Below are 24,374 nucleotides of genomic sequence, written 5' to 3' on the forward strand. Positions count from 1 at the left end.
GGTCCCTGACGTGCCTACCAATTTTCATCGTCCTAGCACGTCCAGAAGCACAAAACTCGTCAAAGCCCTGGACCCCCCTCCCAACTCCTCCAAAGAGAACAAATCCATTACGGTTATGTCAATCACGTATCTACAACATTTGCTTATTTTACCTACTAAGTTTCATCCCGATCTCTCCACTCTAAGCGTTTTCCAAGATTTCCGGATCCCCCCTCCAACTTCTCCCAGTGTCATCAAATATGGTTCGTGTTTAAGATAAGAGCTCTGAGACATGAGTTCCTTCTAAATATGAAATTTCATTAAGATCCGGTCACCCATTCTTAAGTTAAAAATACCTCAATTTTTCTAATTTTTCCGAATTAACGCCACCCCCCTTAACTCCCCCAAAGAGATCGGATCCGTTCCAATTGTGTTAATTACGTATCTAGAACTTGTGATTATTCTTCCCATCAAGTTTCATCCCGATCTCTCCACTCTAAGTGTTTTCCAAGATTTCCGGTTTCCAAGATTTCTGTTTCTCCCCTCCAACTCCGACGTCCCCGGATCTGATTGGAATTAAAAATGTAGCATCTTAGACATTAAATCTTTCTATATAATAAATTTCATTAAGACCCAATTGCCCATTCGTAGGATAAAGATGCCTCAAAAATAGCGACGAAGACCACACTGCCTTTCTATAACAAACAAATACAAAGTAGAAACAACAGGGAAAATCTTTTCAAGACAGTGGAAATCAATTCTGTGAATATTTCGGGCTTATGCATATTGAGTCCTGGTTGAACTTCGTTGAAGTACGGATGCTAGGGCTGTTTTAAAAAAGTTTTTAACATTATTAGTTTTAATTTTCGTATTTAAATGTAAGTTTATTTACATAAACATATTTTTTCTCTCTCTTTCTCGTATTGTGCTGCAGACGGCCCATGGACATAGGGCCGAAATATTCACAGAATTAATTTCATCTGTCTTGAAAAGATTTTCCCTATTGTTTCAACTTTGTATTTGTTTGTTAAAGATGCCTCAACTTTCACGTTTTCCAAGATTTCCGGTTCCCCCTATATTTCCCCCCATTGTCACTGGATCTTGTCGGGATCTAGAATAAAAGCTTTGAGGCACAAGATCCTTTTAAATATCAAATTTCATCAAGATCTAATCACCCGTTCGTAAGTTACAAATACCTCATTTTTTCTAATATTTCCGAATACCCCCCCCCCAAACTCCCCAAGGAGAGCGGATCCGGTACTGTTATGTCACCCACGTATCTTGGACTTGTGCTTATTCTTCCCACCAAGTTTCATCCTGATCTCTCCACTCTAAGTATTTTCCAAGATTTCTGGTTCCCCCCGTCCTAACTCCCCCCAATGACACTGCATCTGGTCGGGATTTAAAACAAGAGATCTGATATACGAGATCCTTCTAAATGTGAAATTCTGTTAAGATCCGATCACTCTTCGTAAGTTAAAAATACCTCATTTTTTCTAATTTTTCAGAATTAACCGTCCCCCAACTCCTCCAAAGAGAGTGAATCCGTTCCAGTTATGTCAATCACGTATTTAGGACTTGTGCTTATTTTTCACACCAAGTTTTATCCTGATCCCTTCATTTTAAGAATTTTCCAAGATTTTAGGTTTCCCCCTCCAACTCCCCCCAACGTCACCACATCCGGCCGGGATTTAAAATAAGAGCTCTGAGACACGATATACTTCTAAATATTAAATTTCATTAAGGTCCGATCACCCGTTCGTAAGTTAAAAATACTTTTTTTTTATTTTTCAGAATTAACCGTCATTGGTGGTTTTCTAATTATTTTCATTGGTGTTTTTCTAATAGTGTGATTGTATGACTTTTGAGGAGTGTTTCCTTCTTTTTGAAGTTTCTCAGGCTCATAACCTTCGATGTGTAAAACAATGAAACTTATATATTCAAGATCAGCATAAAAATGATTCTTGTGATATATCTATTGGTATCAAAATTCCGTTTTTTAGGGTTTCGGTTACTATTGGGCTGGGTCGCTCCTAACTTACAGTTCGTTATCACAGACTATTTGATATTGCTACGGAGGCTTACAAGTATTTCCCTTTATCTTATTTACGGGTAGTGACTCGTGAAGAAGAGTCGTAAAGTAAATTTGAAGTAAGAAGAAGGGTTCGTTTGACTGGGCTAAGTATATACAATTGATCCCTGATGGCCCTTTGAAGCTAAGAAAGAATCTTGCCGGGAACCAAGTTGCTCCTAGTGCTAAATTACTCAGACAGAAATTGTAGGTTTTAGGTTTAAGGGCCAAGTAACACAGCATTACTTTGTGGAAATGGCGCTTTTTGACAGTGACAATACTAACTGAGTTTCAAGAAAGGACTCACCATTCCCTTGAAGAAAAATATTTTCTTAGGATTTCCGAAATTTGTGCGATTTGCGACAATAGAGAACATAAACGGTAAGGAAATACAGCAAACTTAATTGTTACTCCTACGCCAGTTTTGCTGGCCATGTCAACCAAAGCTACTGCAGAACTACACATTGCCCAGGCAACTTGAATTTTTTTTTTTTTTTTTTTAGTTTTGTTACTGAAGAGTTTATGGGAATGTAAAAAAAAAGTGTTTCTCTTTCAGTTTTAATTTTTATAAGGTTATAAAAGGTTCTTTGACTAGCCGTTTTGGTCGAGAATTCATTTGGTGTCTAAAAAAACTACTTTTCAACAAGAAAGCAACAAAATGGGTAAATATGGGCACCAAAATGCCCATCTGTAGACTTTGTTCTGGAGCTACAAATTCGGCAGATGTTCACTAGCTCTTATTTCCTTTTGATAAATATTGTCAATATTGAACTTTTTAGAAATGGCCACCTGCAAAAAATGGAAAGAAAACAAAACAAAAAGCATGACTAAAAGCTTTTCATTGTATTTCTTGTTTCCATTAGAAATAATCAGTAATTTTTTTCCCTCTAAGAATAAAAAAGACAAACGCCAAACACCTACTCTAAATTAAGGCATTGCTGCAATATGACTCAACACCAATGTAACTATACAGCTGTCTTTCCACTTGTCTTTTTGTGCCGTTGTCTAGGTCTCTTAACCATTTCTCATGAAGTAGATGGCGATAAGTGCAAAATTTGTGTTAAATATCAAGATATTCGTTTTTGGGGTGTACTTCTTGCATTGATGATTGTGATTGGTATCATGACTGTTGCCTCCATATGCCTCTATGCAGAGATACAGACGCTACACGATGATATTTACAGATCAGTGTTGTTGTTATTATTTATTGTGAGTTGCCTTGATTTTATCTCCACAGTTGGTACGTCTGTAGTAAACTCCAATCGGATACACGTATTATTTGAACAGTTGGATGAAATTGACGCTCTGCTGAATAAGGCTATTGACCGTAAGCAGAAGTACCTTAAGGACGTGAAGAGAGGTGTGATGATGGCCTGTAGTATTGGTGTGGCTTTTGTGATTGTATCAATATTTATTGACTTTCCAATACAAGCCATTCTTGAAAGGCCCTTAGAGAAAATAGCTGTTTGGTACTTTTTTAAAGTCATCTGGTTTATTGTATCTGACTTAAGATTGAAAATGTTCTGTACCTTTTCAGTTCTTATAATGCTGAGATACAGGATGTTAAATGAAATTGTAGATACTGATTTTAAGAATGCAGGCAAGCGGTACAACTTTGAAGAAGTTAGAAGAATTCACTCTGCCATTACGAGTACTCTCCATTCCTTGGACAAAATTTTTAATCCTGACATTCTTACTTCCTTGGTAGCTGCTATTGTGCATACAGTGGTCTTACTATTTTTGTCCTCATCTATGAAGAAAGATAATTTTCAAGAGGCTCATCACCTCGACTGGTTTTTCTGTAAACTGACATTTACCACACTGGGATCAATAATTCTGTTACGAACAATTGGTGCTGCCTATGTTGGGGATCAAGTTTCAAAAGCGGTAAGTTCCTCCTAATAAACGAACATAAACAATTTCTTTCTTGTTAGAAAAAAAAGTCTGAGAAAACAAAATTGGACAATAAATGTCTCATAAAAGCTAGATTTTGGTATGTAGAAAAGGATCCGTTCAATTAATTAAATGAATAAATAAACCTTAGGGTAGCCTGATAGCCTGTTTGAGCCTGAAAATCCCATAAACTCTAAGTGATATTGCATCAAAATGTAAAATGAACAATTTTAATCAATATATTTAAAAAAATAAAATGTGCCTCCGGATGCCCCCTTCCAATTTCCACTTATTAAGATGCTTCACCTCCCAATCTTACCATTAAGATATTATTTGAAAATGTCCCTTAATGATTAAATGTTAATCGTTAAAATCATTAAGATCGTCATTTTACTCTCCATCTGTAAGATGAAAATACCTGTGTAATTTCGTGTCAAACAAGGTGCAGCATTGTTTCATCCACAGACCTCTTCTTAAGATTAAGTTGATAAAGTTTTTTTAAACTGAAATTAAGGAGTCTTATTAAAACGAAAAACAAACAGAAATTATTAAGTATGTGATGATGGACTGCCCCTTCCTCATCCCTAGCTTTTTATGCTAAAATCTCAAAGTTCTTGAAAATACTCGTTCAAATTCAACGGCCTTTGCGTTTGAGCAGTCTTTCTGAAAGAATTGTGACAAAAAGTTAAAACTTTAATTTAAAGAGCAAGGGTTGAGGATGGGACAACCTCCCGCCTCAACTACAGAAAAGATTCCGTTAGTTTTAAGTTTTAATGACGCTCTTTACTTTCAGATGAAAAAATTTGTTTGTTTCTATGTTTAATAACCTAAAGATTGAAGGCTCTACTAGGGTGGCAACCCTTTCACAGTAAATTGTGTTGCGAGAGCAATACTTTGATTTTGCCGTGTTTTTTTTTCCTAGCCCCCGAGTTCAGCTTATTCCTAGAAAGTGGTAAGGGTCTAACCTTTGCAGTTTTTAAGGAAAGTGTTGACCTCAGGCCGGAATGATGGATATGACTTTACATTTTGGAAAGCTTCGTAGAACTCCTGCCTGGGGAAAAAAAGGATGGTTTTCGCTTGTGTTTCTACCCATTTCTGTTCGTGATTTCAGCTGAGTTTATCATTCGGTTTTTCGCACTTGGGATTATGGTAGAGAAGTAGTATCAGATGTGCCTCTTAAATTTTAAAAGTTCTTTCATTGCTAAAGAAATTAGAGTTTATTCTTTGCTCCTTTCTAAGTGATGACGTTAGAAACTTGACCTATGGTAAAACCCATCAAACTAGTTGAACCCATCAGAAGTTACGAGCCTTAAGAAAATTTGTATTACTTTCGAAAAAAGGGGGAAAAACCTCTTAAAAATCATAGAATCTTAATGAAAAATCACAACTTCAGATGTAGTGTATCAAAGAACCGTACTGTAGAGGTTTCCAGCTCATATCTGCAAAAATGTGGATTTTTTTTTTTATCTTTTGTTAGAAGAAAGATCACGGATGCGTCTTTACTTGTTTGTTGTTTTTTTTTTTCTTTGAGTGATGGTATCGATCCAGTGGTTGTAAATTGTCGCAAGAGTGCTCATTCAAGCGGAAATTAAAAGTTATATTGCCCTTTTTAAGTTACCAAAGAATTGGAGAGCAATCAGGCCCCTTCTTGTGCTCATTTTTCCCCAAAGTTACCGAATCAAAATTTTGATATAGCCATTTTGTTCAGCATAGTAGAAAAATCTAATAACTATGTCTTTGAGAATGACTTAATCCCCCCAAGTATCTGGGGAAGGGCTGCAAGTTATGGACTTTGCCTGTTGTTTAAATATAGTATCGGTTATTGGGAAGCATACAGATGTTTTCAGGGATTTTTTCTGGTGGATGGGGGGAGTCAGGGGGAGGTGTTACGTGGAAGTATCTTTCCATGGAGGAATTTTTCATGGGGGAGGAGAATTTCCGTGAAGGGGGCGCTGTATTGAAAACTATGAGCTTTTCTGTTAGTACTTGGGTAAAAATTCACCAAGGGGCAAGTGAAGACTGATTTTATGCTCGGTTTTCTAAGCTCTTTCAGTTTGAATTTGTAAATGACTTAGAAGTATTTTGTCTGGGTCATTCTGCACAGAATCAACCAGGAAATGATATCCAGTCTTAAAGATTCTGATAAAAGCCTAGTATTTGTTTTTCTTCGATATATCGAACCGTAAAATTTTATGGCCACTTTCATTTTTTCGCTTTGCAGCCATTCATAATTTAGACGATTATAACGTAATGGCCATTCGCATGGGGCTTAGGCGAGTCGTAGTCATTTCTCGTTCCATGTTTCTCCGTTCACACGGAGCGTTCTTTCTTGAACCTGGTTCTACAAGACCAACCAATCATGGTCTATGAATTTGGCAAGTTGAAAAATATGGATGAAGAAGTTGGACAGGGGAAATATTCAGAGAGCCAAGAAGATTGTTTGCAAGTTAAATCCGGCTTATAAATTAAATGGATGCTTTCAAAGATACTGAACATTATTATACTAAGCAAGTGACCTCCCAATCACCTCCCATGTATTTTCCTTCGTCAAAATATTCTTGTAGTTTTTCTTTGTCTTATCATACAAAAACCTTCTGATCTCCACATGCACAATAAGTTCTTCAGGAAAATCAGCTCTTATGCAATTCCATATGTGTACCACTTGCTCACCCTCCATTCCTGTCAAATTTCTCGCCGCTAATCTTCGACGTAAATGATTGAAACTCAGTCTTATTTGCTGGTGAGTTGATCCAAATTAAACCGTTATTGCACCTGGGACTGAGACACCGACAACCGTGTGAATGGACAGTTTTTTCCAAGTCGTAGTTGTCGTCGCAACTATAACTACGAATAAGCCCCGTGTGAATGGCCACTTATTTGTACAAAGAAAAACAAATGCTAAAACCGTTTCTCTTTTGATAATAATGTTTATCTTTCGTATTTATTATGAACTTAAAAGAACATTTTTATTGTTTTTATCATCTATGTGATTAATTAAGAAAACTAGTTTTGAATCTCTAGATACCTCGAAAATAATAAAACAAATTCTGCTTATGAAAAAGGTGTTTTTTTTTTGTTCCAAAAATTTATATTTTATGATAATGGAACTATCACAAGACAAATGGTTAAAATAATTTAATTAGTCTAAGCTGCTATAAAACAAAATGGGTGGGACCGGTAAGCATTACAGGTATCTTTTTCTTTTTTCTATCTTTTCTTTGTTTTTCTCATATTTATTAGACAGTTGCATGAGGGTTCGATTGCACAAGAGTTCAGTTACACGAGTATTGAGTAGCAAGGGGTTCAATTCAACAGGTTTCAATTGAGCCTGGCCTCAGATGCATGGGGTCCAGTTACACAAGGGTTCAGTTTCAGTGGAATTCCAAAAAGCTCAAGAACAGCTAAAGAGATTAAGTTGAAACTTTCAGAGAATGGGGATGTGAATGTTAGACTACATCCAAACCCACTGTATACATCCAAGTTGTCCAAGGGGCTTATGTGCTATATCTCAGGTCGGGCTAAAGGTGTCAAATTGAAACTTTCGGAAAATGTTGAGGGGTACCCCAAACAGGTGTATAACCTGTAACAATACCTGTAATGTAATAACTGATAGTATCAGTTATTCATCCATAGTAATATCAGTTATTTCTGAGTTTAAATCATTTTCTTCTTCTTTTATTGTATTGATACATCAGCAATATTTGAAATTTTTTTGGAGATGTCAGCCTTCAATAACATCAGTCCTTTCCAGAAAAAAAATCAATGTAACGCCATGTTTCGAAGCTTGATCTTTTTTCTTTTTTTCAAGGCAAAATACCCTCTTAGTCGCATTCATGATATGGATACCAGTAACTACGGTACTTCAACTCAATTTCAGCTGATACTTTTTTGTAATCAAATGCATACCCGACAACTTTGTCCCACTGCAGCTGGATTCTTCAACTTCAATAAACAAATGGTTTGCACTGTAAGTGTGTTTCTATAGCCTACAGATTCCTCAAGTTTTTTTTAACTATTTTCTCTTATTATTGTCTCAAATTACCCTGCAAAACTATACACTCTAGTAGAAATTACGAATTTAACTTAATTTTAATTTCATTAATTTGCATTTGACTTAAGCTATGTAATCAGTCTCACGGAGCACATTTTGCTAGTAACGCAGGGTGCTAAGTTGACTCAAATCCTACTAAAAAATTTAAAAAACAAGTTTTTTTTTAACTGAAAGTAAGGAGCGTCGTTAAAACTTAAAACGAACAGAAATTAATCCGTGTATGAAAAGGGCTCTCTTCTTCTAAACGCATCGCTGTTTACGCTAAAGTTTGACTCTTTGTCACAACTCTTCTTTTTATAACAATAAAGCTTCTTCTTCAAATTAAGACAAGTCGGTGTTTCAGTAGACGCTCTTTAAAAGAAAATGGGACAAACAATCAAACTTTCGCGTGAAAAGCAAGGTATTGAGGAGGGGACAGCCCTCAATATATGGAATAATTTCTGTTTGCTTTTCAAATAATGCCGGTAAACCTGGCTTACCCTCTATGAAATCTATGTCTCCCCTTCACGGAAAACTCCTCCGTGGAAATTTCTTCCAAAACACAATGCACCTCCTCCGTCAAACTCCCTCCAAATAGTTCTATCCTCGCTGAGCATCCCACCTCCCTGTAAATTGCTTGCGGACGATTCAGCCAGAAAAAAAATCTGCTTAGCATTCTTTTATTTGAATAAACTTCAGTCTCTAAGCGGTTTCTCGATCACTCCAGAAATGCTCCCTTCCGTGCCAATCATTTCTCAGAAAACAAAACACGCGGAAAAAGCCCATGGATAATTCTCCGGAGACATCTCCCCATGAAAGATTTGGCAAAGAGAAAGTAAGACAACTAAAAAGGATTTCAATAAATCAATCAATCATTTTATTAATACTAAACACTAGTACAAACGTAAAAAGCTATTCAGCCCAAGAAACGTTTCTTGTTATGGGCCATACACAACAATAATAGAGAAAATAAATTTATGGTAATTTTGTAAAAAAAAGTGAAAACCTTGAAAATGTTGTCAAATCAAAAAAAAAATGTACCATTGGAATTGGGATGGTCAAAAACCCTATATAGGAGATTCCAGTTCTTCACCTTGAGCAACAAGGAAAGTCCTTTTTTGGAATAATGTGCAGCTCTGGTGTGTTTCCTTGTGGCTTCTACCAGGGCTAGCCGGTTCTCAGAACATCATTGGGAAATGTTTTATGGCTCATTAAAAAGCTATTTTTAATATTTACTTGCTTGTTATAAACTCAACAATCTCATAGACTCTCTTGACAACCTGCGTATAGAAGGCATGTTGTGATTCAGTTCACCTTTCCCCCTCAATATTCCCCCTAGTAAAAGCAGCAGTACTTCTAACAGCAGTAGTATTAAAATAATGCCCTTTGGCCAGTTGAACATTCCCTTCATCAAGTCCTGGAAATATCAACTTAACACAGTTAGCCGTTGATATGCCATTACCGATATGTCCTTTTGTTAACCTGTATGTTCATTTACATCCTGAAACTTTTTTCTTAATACTCTTGGCCTTACAGTTTGCAATAGTAGTAGTAGTCATATTAGTAGCAGTGGCATATATAGGCTACAAATAAATGTTCAATAGCACAAATAATTTTATTTGACAGTGAAAGAAACAAAAATCTCTGAATATTTTGGTCACACATATTTAGTGGCCACCTTCGGCAGATAAACTAAAATCCCAAATAAAACATCAATATTTATACAAAAGAAAAAATTAATTAAATGTTTTTGTACGCTTTTTTTTCAAAGTAGCTACACATGTAAATCTCTTTGATTTTATTGTTTCTAGTTCGTTGGTTTGATTTGTGTGTGAAGGTTCATTATCAGGTAAAAAAAAAACGTAAAACAATAGGAGAAACAAGATTTACACTATTTGACTGTAGTAAATGATCATAAACTGAATTTAAGCCAAATTCACCTGCATGTCTATTTAAAACCAGGTTAAAAAAAATAACAATAATTTCAATGGTTTCCCTAAAACCTTGTTTGAAACTCCGGTCCCAAAGAGACATCAGAGACATTTACGAACATAACTGAATGGTCCGGAAAACTAAAAATTTGTTCAGATAAAGATTATCTGAGATTTTCAGGTTTGGGTTTTCGCTTTATGGTTGACGAAATAGATTCTTGATGTTTTATTAATCAAATTTCTTAACTCTGGTCAGTACCTCCTACACAGGAGCCTCCGCATGTACATTGGATTTGATGCACTACATTTTGATGATCCATTTAAGTTCGTCCCTTTCCAAAATTCAGAGAACTACTTAAAATATTACAACTCTTTAAAGCTACCGTTTTACTCTTCTTTTAAGTAGTTACAGATGCAAATCTCTTTGAATTTTCGGTTCATTGGTTTAATTTATATGCGAAGATTATCATCAGGCAAGGGAAGAAAGGTAAGGAAATGGGGGAAACACAATTTACTTTATTTGATTGTAGCAAATTATCATAAATTGAAAAGAAGCCAAAATTCACCTGCATCTATATTCAAAGCCAGGTTCTTAGATATATTTTTTTTTTTTCAATGGTTTCCCTAAGAGCTTGTTTTAAAACCCGGTTCCTAGACATCAAAGTGACATTTTCGAACATGGCCAGATGGTCCAGAAAATTAAAAATGTGCTCAAATAGAGCTTATCTTTTCAAGTCCTTGACTTTCTGAAGTGGCTGATGTGATTCTTTTGCATATTGATGATATGTATAATAAAAGTGTTTCTGTCTAAAAAAAAATCTAAGATTTTCAAGTTTTTATTTGTGCTTTAGGGTTAACGAAAGATTCTTCATGTTGTAGTAATTCAATTTTTAAACTCTGGTCATTACATCCTACAGAATAGCGTCCGCAAGTACATGGGATTTGATGTAACTAATCAAACTAACCTAGCTACCTTTAAATCATTATTAGTTCAAAAAACATTTTCCACGAGACAAGTTTTTCAAAAAATAGTAAAGAGCTTCATTAAGCTAAGAATGATCAAAAATAGAGTCAAATAATCTTCCAATCGTAGAACTACCACAAATAACTATCAATAAATAAATGAAGCTCAAAACCAACAGAAATTACAATAAATAGCTTAGTCAAACTCAAACCGAGCGAAAATTAATATGAATAGGGTTGATAACTCTTATGCTTTCTGAAGGCCAGAGCATAATTTGTGGTTTACTGACAAAAATTTTTACCGTGGATTGTCAGTTAAAATTGACATATGCTGACATATCTGCGTTAAGGTTTGATAATCTTCATTTATGAAAGCAAGAAAGGTGAAAACATTTCGTATTTTGTTTTCAGTAAAGCGCAAATTGTGTTCTGGTCTTGAGAAAACATAGGGGTTATCAGCCCTACTCATATCAGGTTTTGCTCGTTTTGAGTTTGACTCGGCTATTTATCGTGATTTCTATTCGTCACGAGCTTTATTTATTTAATGATGGTGATTAGTGGTCATTTTACGCTTGGAAGATTATTTGACTTTATGTTTCCTCATTCTTGGCTTAATGAAGCTCTTTACTATTCTTTGAAAAACTTAGCTTGTGGAAAAAGTTTCTAAATTAATTTCTGTTCGTTTTTTAACCCTCTCCCTCGGCCCCTCCCAACCACCAGAAACAATCCTCTCGGAAAATGTCTGTACACTTCCCAACAAGCAATGCTATTTGTAATCAATGGGCAGAGTTCATAGCTTGCAGCCCTTCTCCTGGGGACTGTGGGTGATTAAGTCGTCCTCAAAGACATACTTCTTGGATTTTTCGACTATGCTGAACAAAATGGCTGTCTCAAAATTGTGATCCTGTCACTTCGGGAAAAAATAAGCGACGGGGGCCTAGTAGCCCTCCAATTTTTTGGTCACTTAAAAAGGGCACTAGAACTTTTAATTTCTGCTAGAATGAGCCCTCTCGCGACATTCTAGGACCACTGGGTCGATACGATCGCCCCTGGAAAAAAAGTAAACACTCATCTTTCTTCTGGGAAAAAAATACAAAATTCCACATTTTTGCAGATAGGAGCTTGAAACCTCACGGTAGAGTTCCCTGATAAGCTGAATCTCATGGTGTGATTTTCATTAAGATTCTGTGACTTTTAGGGGGTGTTTTTCCCCTTTTTCAAAAATTGGACAAATTATCTCAGGGTCGTAACTTTTGATGGGAAAGACTGAATTTGATGTATTGACCAACTTATATATTTAAAATCAGCATAAAAATCCAATTCTTTTGATGTGTCTATTGGTATGAAAATTCCGTTTTTTAGAGTTTTGCTTGCTATTGAGCCGGGTTGCTCCTTACTACAGTTCGTTACAACGTACTATTTTATAAATCTACATACGTCAATCGATCAGTTTGGTCATTCATCAGACTTAATTTTTATAAAGAATAAAATGGGTTCCTTGGGGGGCCTAAAAAAGATGGGAGAGGGATCGGAATAAACCCTTTTATATTTCAACACTTGAGAACGATTTGTTGATAAAGAGGCGACAATTTTAATTAAAAAAGGACTCACTTCAACAACAGTTTATTTGCAAGGATATTGTGGTCAGTTAGGTGGTACACTTTCTGGAGATTGATTAATAAAAAGTTCAACCAAGTTTTAGGGTTTTTATGGTTTTTAAGAATGGTGTTGAGAAGACTAACAAAATAAGGTGAAATAGATGTCTCTATCAGGTTTCCAAACTTTTGTATATCAATAAGTTGCAGAATCTCTGCCTCTAACCAATTAGCTAGAAACCCTCGTATATTCTTGAAAAAAAGGGGGTCAAGGTGATTGGTCGTACTCCAGTAAAGTGTTTCAGGACTCCCTTCTTTGGATTGGAGTAATACAGCTAAGCTTCGAGACCATGGGTAACATCCAGAATTACTAATATCATTAAAGATACTAACAAAGTGTATTTATAGTTTACCAGTGAATGCTTTATTTAGATCAATTGAGAAATCAATGGGATATATACTAGTTTTTTCGTTTCTGTAAAAAAAAAACATTTTTGGGACTTTATTATTTGGTGTTTCAGGGATTAGATGATTTGCCGAGAGATTGGGTAACGTTTACACAATATTAGTGAGATGTTTATTAAGCTCTTTGGCTGTCTGTTCAGGCAGTTCATCCAGTAGAAAATCTTACACGAACACGAACATCGAACATCGGCATTCATACACAATCGACATTCGGCCTACTCCTTTCACTGTCTTGAACCATTGCCGAGGTTTGCTCTGTTTTAAGCAATTTAATTTATTCTTACCATAGCGAGAAATAGCACGATGTATTTCTTTCTTTTTTGTTTACGGAGGGCTATAGCATCGTCTTTCTTTCCAAGGGAAAAAATCTGTAGTTTTATTTGGATTAGCCCTTTTATTTTTTTATCTTTTCATTAATGCACGTTTTATCTGGGGATCTTACCTTCTTGGTAACCTCTAGGAAATATTTTTGGTAATTTGTCATAAAATTTGTTTGAAACAAGCTAACCTTTGAGTTAAGATTCACACACAAAACAACATCATCCAAACTCTTAGACGAAATCCAAGATCCAAAATCAAAGGGACTCTGACTTGTTATTGATGGGTAAGAAAATTCAGAAAGTTAGTAATTATTTTTACCAGCAGTAGTATCAAATGTAGCATCAAATTACAGTAATCACCGAGGGGGGAGTGGTTAGTTGGAGTATTATAAAAGGTTTCAAGATTGGCTGGTACAAATAGCCTCCAAACTAGTACCGCCTTTTGTAGTATGGAAATCAACAATTAAAATCAACACTAGTCAAGTGTACATATTCAACTATGTGCCATGTGTTGTCAACTCTGGAGTTTCTACAAGGATAAATCCTTAGATTGCTCCAAGCTGCTATTTAACGTAATTTAAGGTAATTAACCTTCTGATCTTTGTACAGATAAATAAGACTAAGCTCGTTTGTGTTTCCTGCTATAAAAATTTTAGCATTGGGCTACTTTGTCGTCACAAAGTTAAGACTTGCCTGTAGCCCATAATGAAAATTACGATGAGAACAAGCAGTCTGTCCGAGTGCATCATAAAATGAGAAAATGATTAAATTACTGCGAAACCGAGGCAGGGATTTGGGCTTAATAGATAGCCAAATGATTTCATCACAATCACCTAGTTCTGCCAGTTGGATAAGAATAGGAGATAGAAATTCTTTGCCAAAATCATTGCTCCTCCCCCTTCCTTCCCCAATGGGTGGTCAACCAGGCGTAGATTTAAAAACTTCTGAGAACTAGTCATTTTTATGAGATCTGGATTTTGTGCCTGGACTTCAGTAGCTGCAATTACATCATGGTTCCATCTTGCTGCTGTTTCTAACTCAAATAAATTTTCAAAATTCAAACTTTCAGCGTTCGTAAGGAAGAAAACTGGGAAATGACAATGATTTTTTTTTTTATCAAACTCTTTAATAACAGATTTATTCAAAAAAACTTTACTCTGAGGTAGCTTCGGCGGGGTTTAAGTAATAAGTCTAATGCTGAAAGGGGTGAAAACTTCTCCTAAAGTGGAAAATTATCTTTTGGAGCATTTTAGGAAGGTTTGTTATTAGGCCCAAACTCGCCACCCTTGACAAAAGGACCAGTAAGCCGAGAGGGGAGGAGGCTCACTTTTGAAAGCTGGGAGTAAATTGAAAGAGCTCTGAGTAAAATTTTCCTCTATTAAAGGGAGTTAAACTACATCTTATACCTGAACATTCACGGTGAATCTGTGCAGCTTTAACTGGTCAATCACTCCTAAAAAGAGAAAAAATCTTTACATTATTAGAGTGAAACAGGGGGGGGAGGAAGCGGGAATGGAATTTGGAGGAGTAGCTGGGGGCAGACGGAGGGTGGTATAGAATGGATATTGAAGTGTTCAAAGTTGGAGACTGGTATGGAAAACAGGACCTGGGATTCAAGAGAATAGAAGGGTAGGCACGCCAAAGGGGTAATTGATATTGCTTTGTAGGGCAGGCATATTGCAAGCAGGCATTGTTATATGATCTTTGGACTATTTTGAGCAAAATGGCTATCTCAAAATTTTGATTTGATGCATATGGGGAAAAGAGGGCATGCAGGGTGGGGGCTAGTTGCCCTCCGATCACTTTTGACTCTAAAATAGGATATAAAACTTTCAACTTCTAGTCAAATTCAATATACCGAAATCGACATTTTGCATCACGTTTTGCTCTGATTAACTCTTGGTTTTTCCAGACTTTGCATAATTTATTTGGTTAAACTTCAAATACTAGAAAATAAAACAGTATGTAGAAAATTCGATTACATAAATGAATATTCAGGAAACCCAGATTTAAAATCACTCAGGATAAAGAAAGGCAGGACAAAAGTCTTTCTTTCTTTTAAATTATGCCTGATTAAATCCTTTTTATGCAAGAGAGTGCGCATATTGTCATATTATCAGCTTTGTTGGTCCCCAGCCTATTATGTTCTCTTTTTTCTTCCTTTTGGTGAGTTTGTTTAGTCGATAACGGTTGTTAAAAAAATGGAAGATTTTATCGCATTATTCTATTTTTTATGCTTGTTAATTAATTTTTAAATTTCTTTTTCCATATCCTCCTTTGAATTAAATTAAATAAAAAAAACAAGGTTTTTTACCGGAAAGTAAGGAGCGACATTAAAACTTAAAAGGAACAGAAATTACTTCGTATATGAAACGGGCTGCTTCCTCATCAACGCCCCGCTCTTTACGCTAAAGTCTGACTCACTCTCTTAACTTTACTTTTTAAAACAGTATAAAAAACAGTAAGCTTTCGTAATTGTGCTCCCCTCCTGCCAAGGAGGACCTTACCTCCAGAGGCACCATCTGGCACTTTGATTGTATTTCTAGCGTCGTTTGCTATGGTTTAATTGTTCAAACTTGACAATGACTACAAAAAGTTTCTGTCTAGTAGTTTATATGGTTAAATTTTTTTTTTCTTGCAGATTGTTAGCATATTGCTGACATATATCGTGATACTGGTCCAACTTAGAGGAAGTATAGCCCATACAAACTTATATGAAGAAGCAACAAGAATTGCCAATAATTTAACACGAACTATTCAAAATATGGCAAACGATTCTCAAATTTCATTCGAGAACTAATTCAATTTTGTTTGTTACGATTGTCAAGTTGACTGTTATGATTGTCATGGTTGTAATTTTGTCTATTATTATGTTATGACAATTTATCAATTTTGTCTATTATTATCAACTTTATGCGTGCTTCCGTAACAGGAAATACAATACTATTGAAAATGTTGCCCAATCAGCATGTTTTCAAGCACCAGCAGAGATTCGATCAGATATATGTTTCACAAAACTATCAAAAAGAGCTGCCGAATTTTGTTTTTTGGGGAGGGGAGGGGCCTTTAATGTGAGATTCAAAAATATAAAATATCCAGGATTTCTGAAAAATTAAACTTTTAAATTTCTTGATTTGATAAAAGATTCAAACCAACTCTAGCATGAGCAATTTTTATTTGTAGGTTTAGCCGTAGATATTTTGATCCGATAAATGTTGTTTTAATTCTTTTTAATGTTACCACTAAAGGAAACTTTTTGAGGGGTAATCATAGTTTTATCTTAACTTCCTCGTAAAAATCGTTCAAATTCAAATTTCTAATTCAGAAGTTGAACTTTGGCTCTCCTTTAATTGAAACTGAAAGGATTGATTGATTAAATATTTCCAGGAATCATTAGCAAAATAATACAATGAAGACATGCAACACTTGGGTAGGTCTGCTAAATTCAGTCCTGGAAGAGCTTACAAACATATTTGATGTAACAGCGTGACGGATTCTTATACGGGTTTTTTAACAAAACTATCAGATTTCCAATGTATTTACCTCTTGTTCTCAATAAAGAATATTTTCTTTCACGTGTATTTTATTGAATATTAAGTTGATATTAAAATAAATATTAAACATTAAACGGTTTTACAGGATTTTCTTCGACTTTTTACTTAACTTTAATTCATCAGAAGCTTCAATTGTACTAGAAACTCTGACACATTAGTTTTAAGGAACAATATCAAAATATCATTTACTGTATTCAATTTAATATTATCAGAAACTGCACAATATACTCAGCGCCTCAGGGAACGCAAAATCTGGCTGAACAGACCATTATTTAATAGCATTAGATTGATTATGGATTTGACGTAAAAGCTGTAATCTGTTCTAATGGCTCCTAAATTGTTCTTGACGAATTTTCAAGGGATGCAAGGTTTCATTGGAGGCTAGGAGAGTTGTTTCGCCCCCCCTACCGTTATTTTACTCTTAAACTGCCCCTGGTTTATGGACACCCATAGCAAGATTAATATTTTGGTAGATGTCAAGTGATTATTTTCTTGTTCTTTTTTTAACTGAATGGAAAATTGTGGCGCTGTCTGTAAAATCACTGAATGATTCGGTACAACCGGTACATTTATTAACCGAGATCAAGATTAAGGTACACATGAATGTGAGTATTTTCATGTTTTTTATTTAGTTGTACTAAATGTACTAAGTTGTAGAAAACTTTAATTGTACTAGAAACTCCGACACATTGTTTTTTAGGAACAATGTCAAAATATCATTTATTATATTCAATTTCACAAGCCCTCATCTTGGAGTGGAGTTTTCAATTGCAATAAAACATATCAAAAATTGCACAATATGCTCAGCGCCTTAGGGAACGCAAAATCTGGATGAGCAGACCATCATTTAACAGCATTAAATTGATTATGGATTTGACGTAAAAGCTGTAATCTGTTCTAATACCTCCTAAATCGTTGTTGATGAATTTTTCAGGGGATGCAAGGTTTCATTAAATGCTGGGAGAGTTGCTTAAACCCATTCTATGTGATTTTAATCGGCTCTGCCCGTTGCAGGTTTTTTTTTAAATAAAGTGAATTTGAATTTGAATTGAATTTGAATAAACACATTGTTTCAAGCAAATACAGTTTCCTACTTTGGCAAAAAGACAGCACAGTTTCCAATATAAAAACAGTGGTGGAGTTTTTTGTATATCCTAAAAGGTCTTTAGAATTTAAATTACTTACAAATAAGTAAAGATAAAGAGATGTACAAAGTTCTTAAGTTGTAAAAACGAAGCGTTTTTCAAGCAAAAAGTGGGTAGGCTAATTAAATACGAGTCTTTACGCCAGCTTTCAACCTGGGTATTTATCCATAAAAAAGCTTATTTTTAACGTTCTTACGGTGAAATTTCTAAATTTTAAAGATTTGCCCAACAAAAGTCAATAGTTTTACCACTTTCGGGGTATAAATATCACTTTAAATTTTAGAAGTCATCAAATTTGCTGGATGTGCTTTTCGACGGTATGCCAATTTTTCTTTCTTGACTGACCATCTTGACAAACTTTGAATGTCTTCCCAAAGAACGCTGATTTTTAATGAAAAAAAAAACCTTTTGATTGCTCACACGTATACCCTCATAAGAATATAGGAAGAAACTGCTACGTGTGCCTATCCTTTAGTCTTAAAATAAGATGCTATGGTAAAGCAAGATATTTTAATTTGACATTAAAGTCTTACTCTACTCTAAAGTCCTGCCAATTCCCCTAAAAATTTCCCCAGAGAAAATCATCCCCCCGGAAGCTCTCCCTAGGGAAACTTTCCTTGCTAAATCCCCCTTTCCCCGAAAAAAACTCCAACATGTAAAATTTAACAACCAAAGGGAACTGATAAAAAGAATTAAGAAAAGAAGTGATTTTGGAATGTTCAACATAAAGTCTAAATTATATGTACAATCAGAGCCTTCGCGCATGGGGGGAGGGTAGAAGCCCTTCCCCCTTGCAATGAAACTCCGCTGTCATGAAACTCCACGATTTTTCTGTCGCAACCTAAATTATTTATTCGGCTAAATAAAGACCGCAAAAATACTGACATGTCTCCCACCAAAATCTCAATCTTGATTTGTAAACACAGCTGTTTTACCGACTAATGACCCGCTTTTATGGATTGTGCCACAATTTTCCATTCGGTCCAGTAAAGCGCATGAAAACACTGACATGATATACAACGAAATCTCAGTCGGTAAATGCAGCGGTTTTACCGACCTGTGTAGTGATTTTAAGAATGGTTTCACTATTTTCCATTCAGTTAAATAAATAACATGAAAATACTGACATAACAACAAATGACACCTCGATTTAGGCTGGTAGAGACAGCGGTTTTACCGACTTGTGTTGTGAACTTACGGACGACACCACATTTTTCCATTCAATTCAGTAAAAAACCTGAAAATAACGACATAATATCTACCAAATATTCAGTATAGGCTGGTAAATGCGGCAGTTTTACCAACTCGTGTCGTGACTTTATGGACGGTGCCAAAGTTTTTCATTCGGCTAAATAAAGGACATGAAAATATTGATCTCAGTTGGTAGATTCAGCGGTTTTACTGACTGTAAAAAATGGGTGAAAACCTCAGTCGGCTAAATAAAGAACATGAAAATACCGTACCACAATTTTCCATTCAGTCAAGAAAAATACCAAGAAAATAATCACTTGACATCTACCAGAATATTAATCTTGATATGGGTGTCCATTAACCAGGGGTAGTTCCAGAGTAAAATCACGGCGGGGGGGCAATTTAACAAGGACACCAACAATTGACATAAAATTGACATTTTAAAATAATAAAAGTAACAAATTAAGAAAAAATTATTTTATTTCTAAAATAAAGAGTACAAACAAGAAAAAAACAAGGAAGGGAGACACCAAAAACAAATCTTGTGTGTGTTTGGGGGGGGGTCCTCATCCCGTGGATCTGTCAGTGCTAGGAATGCTAAATTTGGTCCATGGCTTATGGAGAAAATTTCATTATGGAACACAACTTCAGCAGCACCTCCAAAGTTCGAAAAAAGTTTGAAGCCTTACAGGAATTGTATGTCTTCTTTACAGGTTGAATAGAACTAGTTATTACTTAAAAACGAGCCGTTAGTTCAGAGTACTGAATCAACACCGAATCTTAAGAATCAGTCAATGACAAGATGGACGTTCAGGTAAGAGAGTTTGACGGCGACGAAGGTTTCTATAGAAAAGATTCAGGCTGAGCAGCTTGATCTAGTTACTGGGGACGGAAAACTCAGGGTGAGACGCGAAATATATATATGCTCTCGTCCGAGACTGATCAGATAGGGAGAAAAATTGAAGCATCAAAAGCAGCAGTGGAAAACGTTTGGTTCATTAGCTAAAGACAAGTTCCAACTTCCTAGACACAAAAAACATCCTAGACATCCACCTGCTAATTATTCAGAAGCAAATTCTGACCTTGGAGCTGACTCGCTGGATGGAAAAATGGACATTAGCTATAAAAGCCTTTCCAAAGTCATAAAGATGTTTCCGAAGAAAAACCTAGATCCCATGGAAATCACGTTAGAGGTTTTCCCAGGAATGAGGTCAAAAGCTATAAATTCATTGATCACACCATCTTTGAGGACGTGTTTCTGGAAATTTATGGCCAAACCGATAATTCCGACTCTCTGGACAGTTTACCAGCGGATTGTGACAGCATCATCAACTCTGGCATGGCGAAAAGAAGTTTCAGCTGATGAAATTGGTCATGACACATTTACGTACAACAATGGACGATGACTGTTAACATCACCTCGTCATATGTGCTTTGAGACTGCTGAACCAAGACGTTTGACTTCTTATATGGAATGTGCCTAACGAAGGTAACGAAGGTGTGCCTAACAAAGGTGTGAAAGTGTGGAATGTGCCTAACGGATTCCATACCAGGGGTCGCCAACTTGACTTCAGATACTGATGAATTGCATACAAGAAACTTTTTCATAAATTTTTCCAATGTAGGAGAGGAGGCTAACATGCATATTTGGGCCATGCTTGTCGGATTGCAATGATGTTGGTGTAGGAATGCAATGAGACGATTGCTGAGTGTAATGATATATTTCCAAGCCTTAGCACGGCCGAAAAAGCGATAATAAAGGTCTAGCTAATTCAGAACTGCAGCAATTATTGGTAAAATCAGATTTAATCTCAGAACCTGTGGATCTGGCTACATCAAGAAGCTGCAGAATGCAAAGCTCTTTTGGAGTCGAATAGTTTAGACGACCAAGGACAATTTTATGTCAATCAGGGAAATGAAGGACTTCTTTAACGGTGTCACCTAGATTCAAGAACTCAAAATAGATTTTAGCAAGAGCTCTAGTCTTTGCCTGTAGGTCTTGACCTGTAGGCTTGTAGGTCTATAGGTCATTACATTGCCTTCGTTGAATTTTACTGAAGGAATTAAAGATCCCTTAGACGATATAAAGTATCTTCGAAAATTCTCAACCAGCTCTTAGAAGAGGTAATTTGAAGCTTCGTATTGAATCACTCCTGAATGGCCCTTAAGGATTGCCGAATTACGTGAACGCGTCATTACAAACTCTAATGAAATCAGGTCGTTTTCGCTCTTTGAGTGTATCAATTGCATATGTGCCTTTTTTGTTACCTTGATAGCAATTTCGCAGCGGGTGTTGAACCAAGGTTTGCCCCTGCTTACCCCCTTGATTCGTTTTGATGTGATATTGTTCGACATAGAGTCAAATATAGCCTGATTGTTCTTTTCTGCAGCTTTCTTTGGGTCTTCATCAAGGAAGGCTCTCCGTTATTAAGAAGGAAGTGCGTTTCTTAAGGTATCACAATCTCCAATTTTGTATTGCCAGATTTGTCTCTCGTGTTTACTGGGAAAGGAAGATTGTAGAGGCATTAGCCTGGTCTCTGTGAAAATCAAATTACTTAGTATAATGATACTTTTTTATACTGAAAAATGCTGTAGACAAAGTTTTAAGAGAAGAGCAGTGTGGTTTGGAAAGGGCAGACCAAGTTTTCACTCTTAGGTTAATAAATGAGAAGTTCCTCAGTCATCAAAAGCCTTTCTTTTTTATTTACAAACACACTATAAAAACACAAAAGAAAAAGTGGAATACATAAAAAATAAGAAACAATTAGACAATAGAAATCATTTAAAACATTATCAAACAGTTCGTGGTAACGAACTATAGTAAGGAGTGACCCGGCTCAATAGTAACCAAAACTCTAAAAAATGGAATTTTGATATCAATAGCTACATAAAAAGAATTGCATTTTAATGCTGATTTTAAATATGTAATTTTGATCAAGTTTAGTCTTACCCATCAAAAGTTACAAGCCTAAGAAAATTTGCCTTATTTTAGAAAATAGGGGAAAACAACCCTTAAAAGTCATAGAATCTTAACGAAAATCACACCATCAGATTCAGTGTATCAGAAGACCCTGTTGTAGAATTTTCAGGCTCCTTGTATTTTTTGCCAGGAGGCAGATCACGGTTGCGTGTTTATTTGTTTGTTTGTTTTTTTGTTGTTTTTTTTTCCAGGTGTGATCGTATCGACCCAGTAATCCTAGAATCTTGCAAGAGGGCTCATTCTAACCGAAATGAAAAGTTCTAGTGCCCTTTTTCAGTGACCAAAAAATTGGAGGGCACCTAGGCCCCCTTCCACGCTAATTATTTTCCCAAAGTCACCAGACCAAAATTCTGAGATAGCCATTTTATTCAGCGTAGTCAAAAAACCTTATAACTATGTTTTTGGGGACGACTTACTCTCCCACAGTCCCCGTGGGAGGGGCCGCGAGTTACAAATTTGACCAGTGCTTACATATAGTAATGGCTATTTGGAAGTGTACAGACGTTTTCAGGGGGATTTTTAGGCTGGGGGAGGAGTTGAGAAGAGGGGGATATGTTGGGGAAACTTTCCTTGGAGGAATTTGTCCTGGGAGAAGAAAAATTTTCATGAAGGGGGCGCAAGATTATACATTATTTAAAAAAATACAATGAAAAAATAAATATGAAAAAGTTTTTTCAACTGAAAGTAAGGAAAAGCATTAAAATTTAAAACGAACCGAAATTATTACGTATATGATGGGCTCACCTCCTCCTAATACCTCGCTCTTTTTAAACCTAAAGTAGTTTTAGTAATTTCAACTATTTAGTTTACGGCTTTGGTGATTCAGGGGTCATTCTTAAGAAATTGGAACAAAATTTGAGCTTTAGTGTAAAGAGAGAGGTTCTGACGAGGGGGTGAACCCTTTTGTATACGTAACAAAAACATGAGAATACAGAAGTTCGCTACGTAAGCTAATTTGTAAGCTACGTATATCTTTTGCTAATAAAAACGTTCGTAAAAAAATTAAAAGTTCTAGTTGGCTTTTTAAGTAACCAAAAATCGGAGGGCAACTAGGCCTCCTCCCCCGCTCCTTTTTTTCTCAAAATCATTCAATCAAAACTATGAGCCATTTAGCAAAAAAAAAATGCAAATTTCGTTTTAATTATTCATCTGCGGAGAGCCAAAATCAAATCATGCATTGATTCAAAAACGTTCAGAAACTAAATAAAAAAAATAAGTTTTTTTAATCGAAAGTAAGGAGCGACATCAAAACGAACAGAAATTACTTCGTATATGAAAGGAGATGCTTCCTCATCAACGCCCCGCTCTTTACGCTAAAGTTTTTTACTGTTTTAAAAAGTAGAGTTAAGAGAAAGAGTCAAACTTCAGCGTAAAGAGTGGGGTGTTGATGAGGAAGCATCTCCTTTCATATACGAAGTAATTTCTGTTCGTTTTAAGTTTTAATGTCGCTCCTTACTTTCCGTTACAAAAACTTGTTTTTTTTTAATTTAATTCACATAAAAGAGGTACGAGGCGCGATTTGCTGATGCTGATTTACGGTTAGCACGGAACTCAATGCTATCTAAATTATGGAAAGAATCTCGGACATGAGAATTCTGAATTATTTTTAAATTACTTTGCCTAGAAGGAAGATAGAGGAAATAAATACAAGACCTTAAGTATTTTTTTCTGAGACGTGACATATCTCTTCCTGTCAGGAGGAGGAGCACTCACGACAAATACATATTTTAGGGCGCAACCCAAGAAGAGAAAATATTTCCAGGATCTTTAAGGCAAATCTACACCTGATTTGGTACAATTCAACCGTAATTAGACCAAATACAGAAGAGAGAATAATGAGGATTTTTTCCCCAAGACAGTGAACGAACAAAACCCATTTGAATATTTCGGCCCTATATCTAAGGGCCGTTTTCAGCAAAGAAAATAATAAACAATAACACACTTACAATAAAAGTTCTCGGTTAAAAATCCATTTTTTTAAAACAGCCTAGGTATCATTACTTCTTAAAGAAAAGTTCAACCAAGACTGTGTGATAAAAGCTAACATTTTACAAGCTAAGAATGTTCATTCATTTCACTAACCGTATTTATTAAACATTGGAATAATTTCTTATTGCAATATTTGCCTTCTCTACAGCTAATCTTGTAGTTCTTTTGGGATTGGGCTTGTTTTTATTGGTTCCTTTTTTTGTTTTATTTTGGATTAGGTTATTTTCTATGATTAATTTTGTATGCATATGGTTGAGTGTGTATTCAC

General features: G+C 35.6%; 1 protein-coding gene across 3 annotated transcripts in view; it reads left to right on the top strand.

Moving 5' to 3' along the window:
• Positions 1-16,822, top strand: part of LOC136026787 (putative gustatory receptor 28b) — a 32,938-nt gene extending 16,116 nt beyond the window's left edge. The window contains exons 2-4 of one of the 3 annotated variants that reach the window (XM_065703487.1): positions 3,588-3,937; positions 7,752-7,910; positions 15,889-16,822. In XM_065703487.1, the coding sequence (XP_065559559.1) occupies positions 3,596-3,937; positions 7,752-7,910; positions 15,889-16,047 (660 nt within the window). In that variant the 5' untranslated portion in view covers positions 3,588-3,595 and the 3' untranslated portion in view covers positions 16,048-16,822. Of the gene's footprint in view, positions 1-3,059; positions 3,938-7,751; positions 7,911-15,888 lie in introns of all 3 variants that reach the window. The other 2 variants (XM_065703486.1, XM_065703485.1) reach the window with 2 other exon arrangements.
• Positions 16,823-24,374: the final 7,552 nt, after the last annotated feature.

This window comes from Artemia franciscana, chromosome 5 (genome assembly GCF_032884065.1).
Source record: "Artemia franciscana chromosome 5, ASM3288406v1, whole genome shotgun sequence".
NCBI lineage: Eukaryota > Metazoa > Arthropoda > Branchiopoda > Anostraca > Artemiidae > Artemia > Artemia franciscana.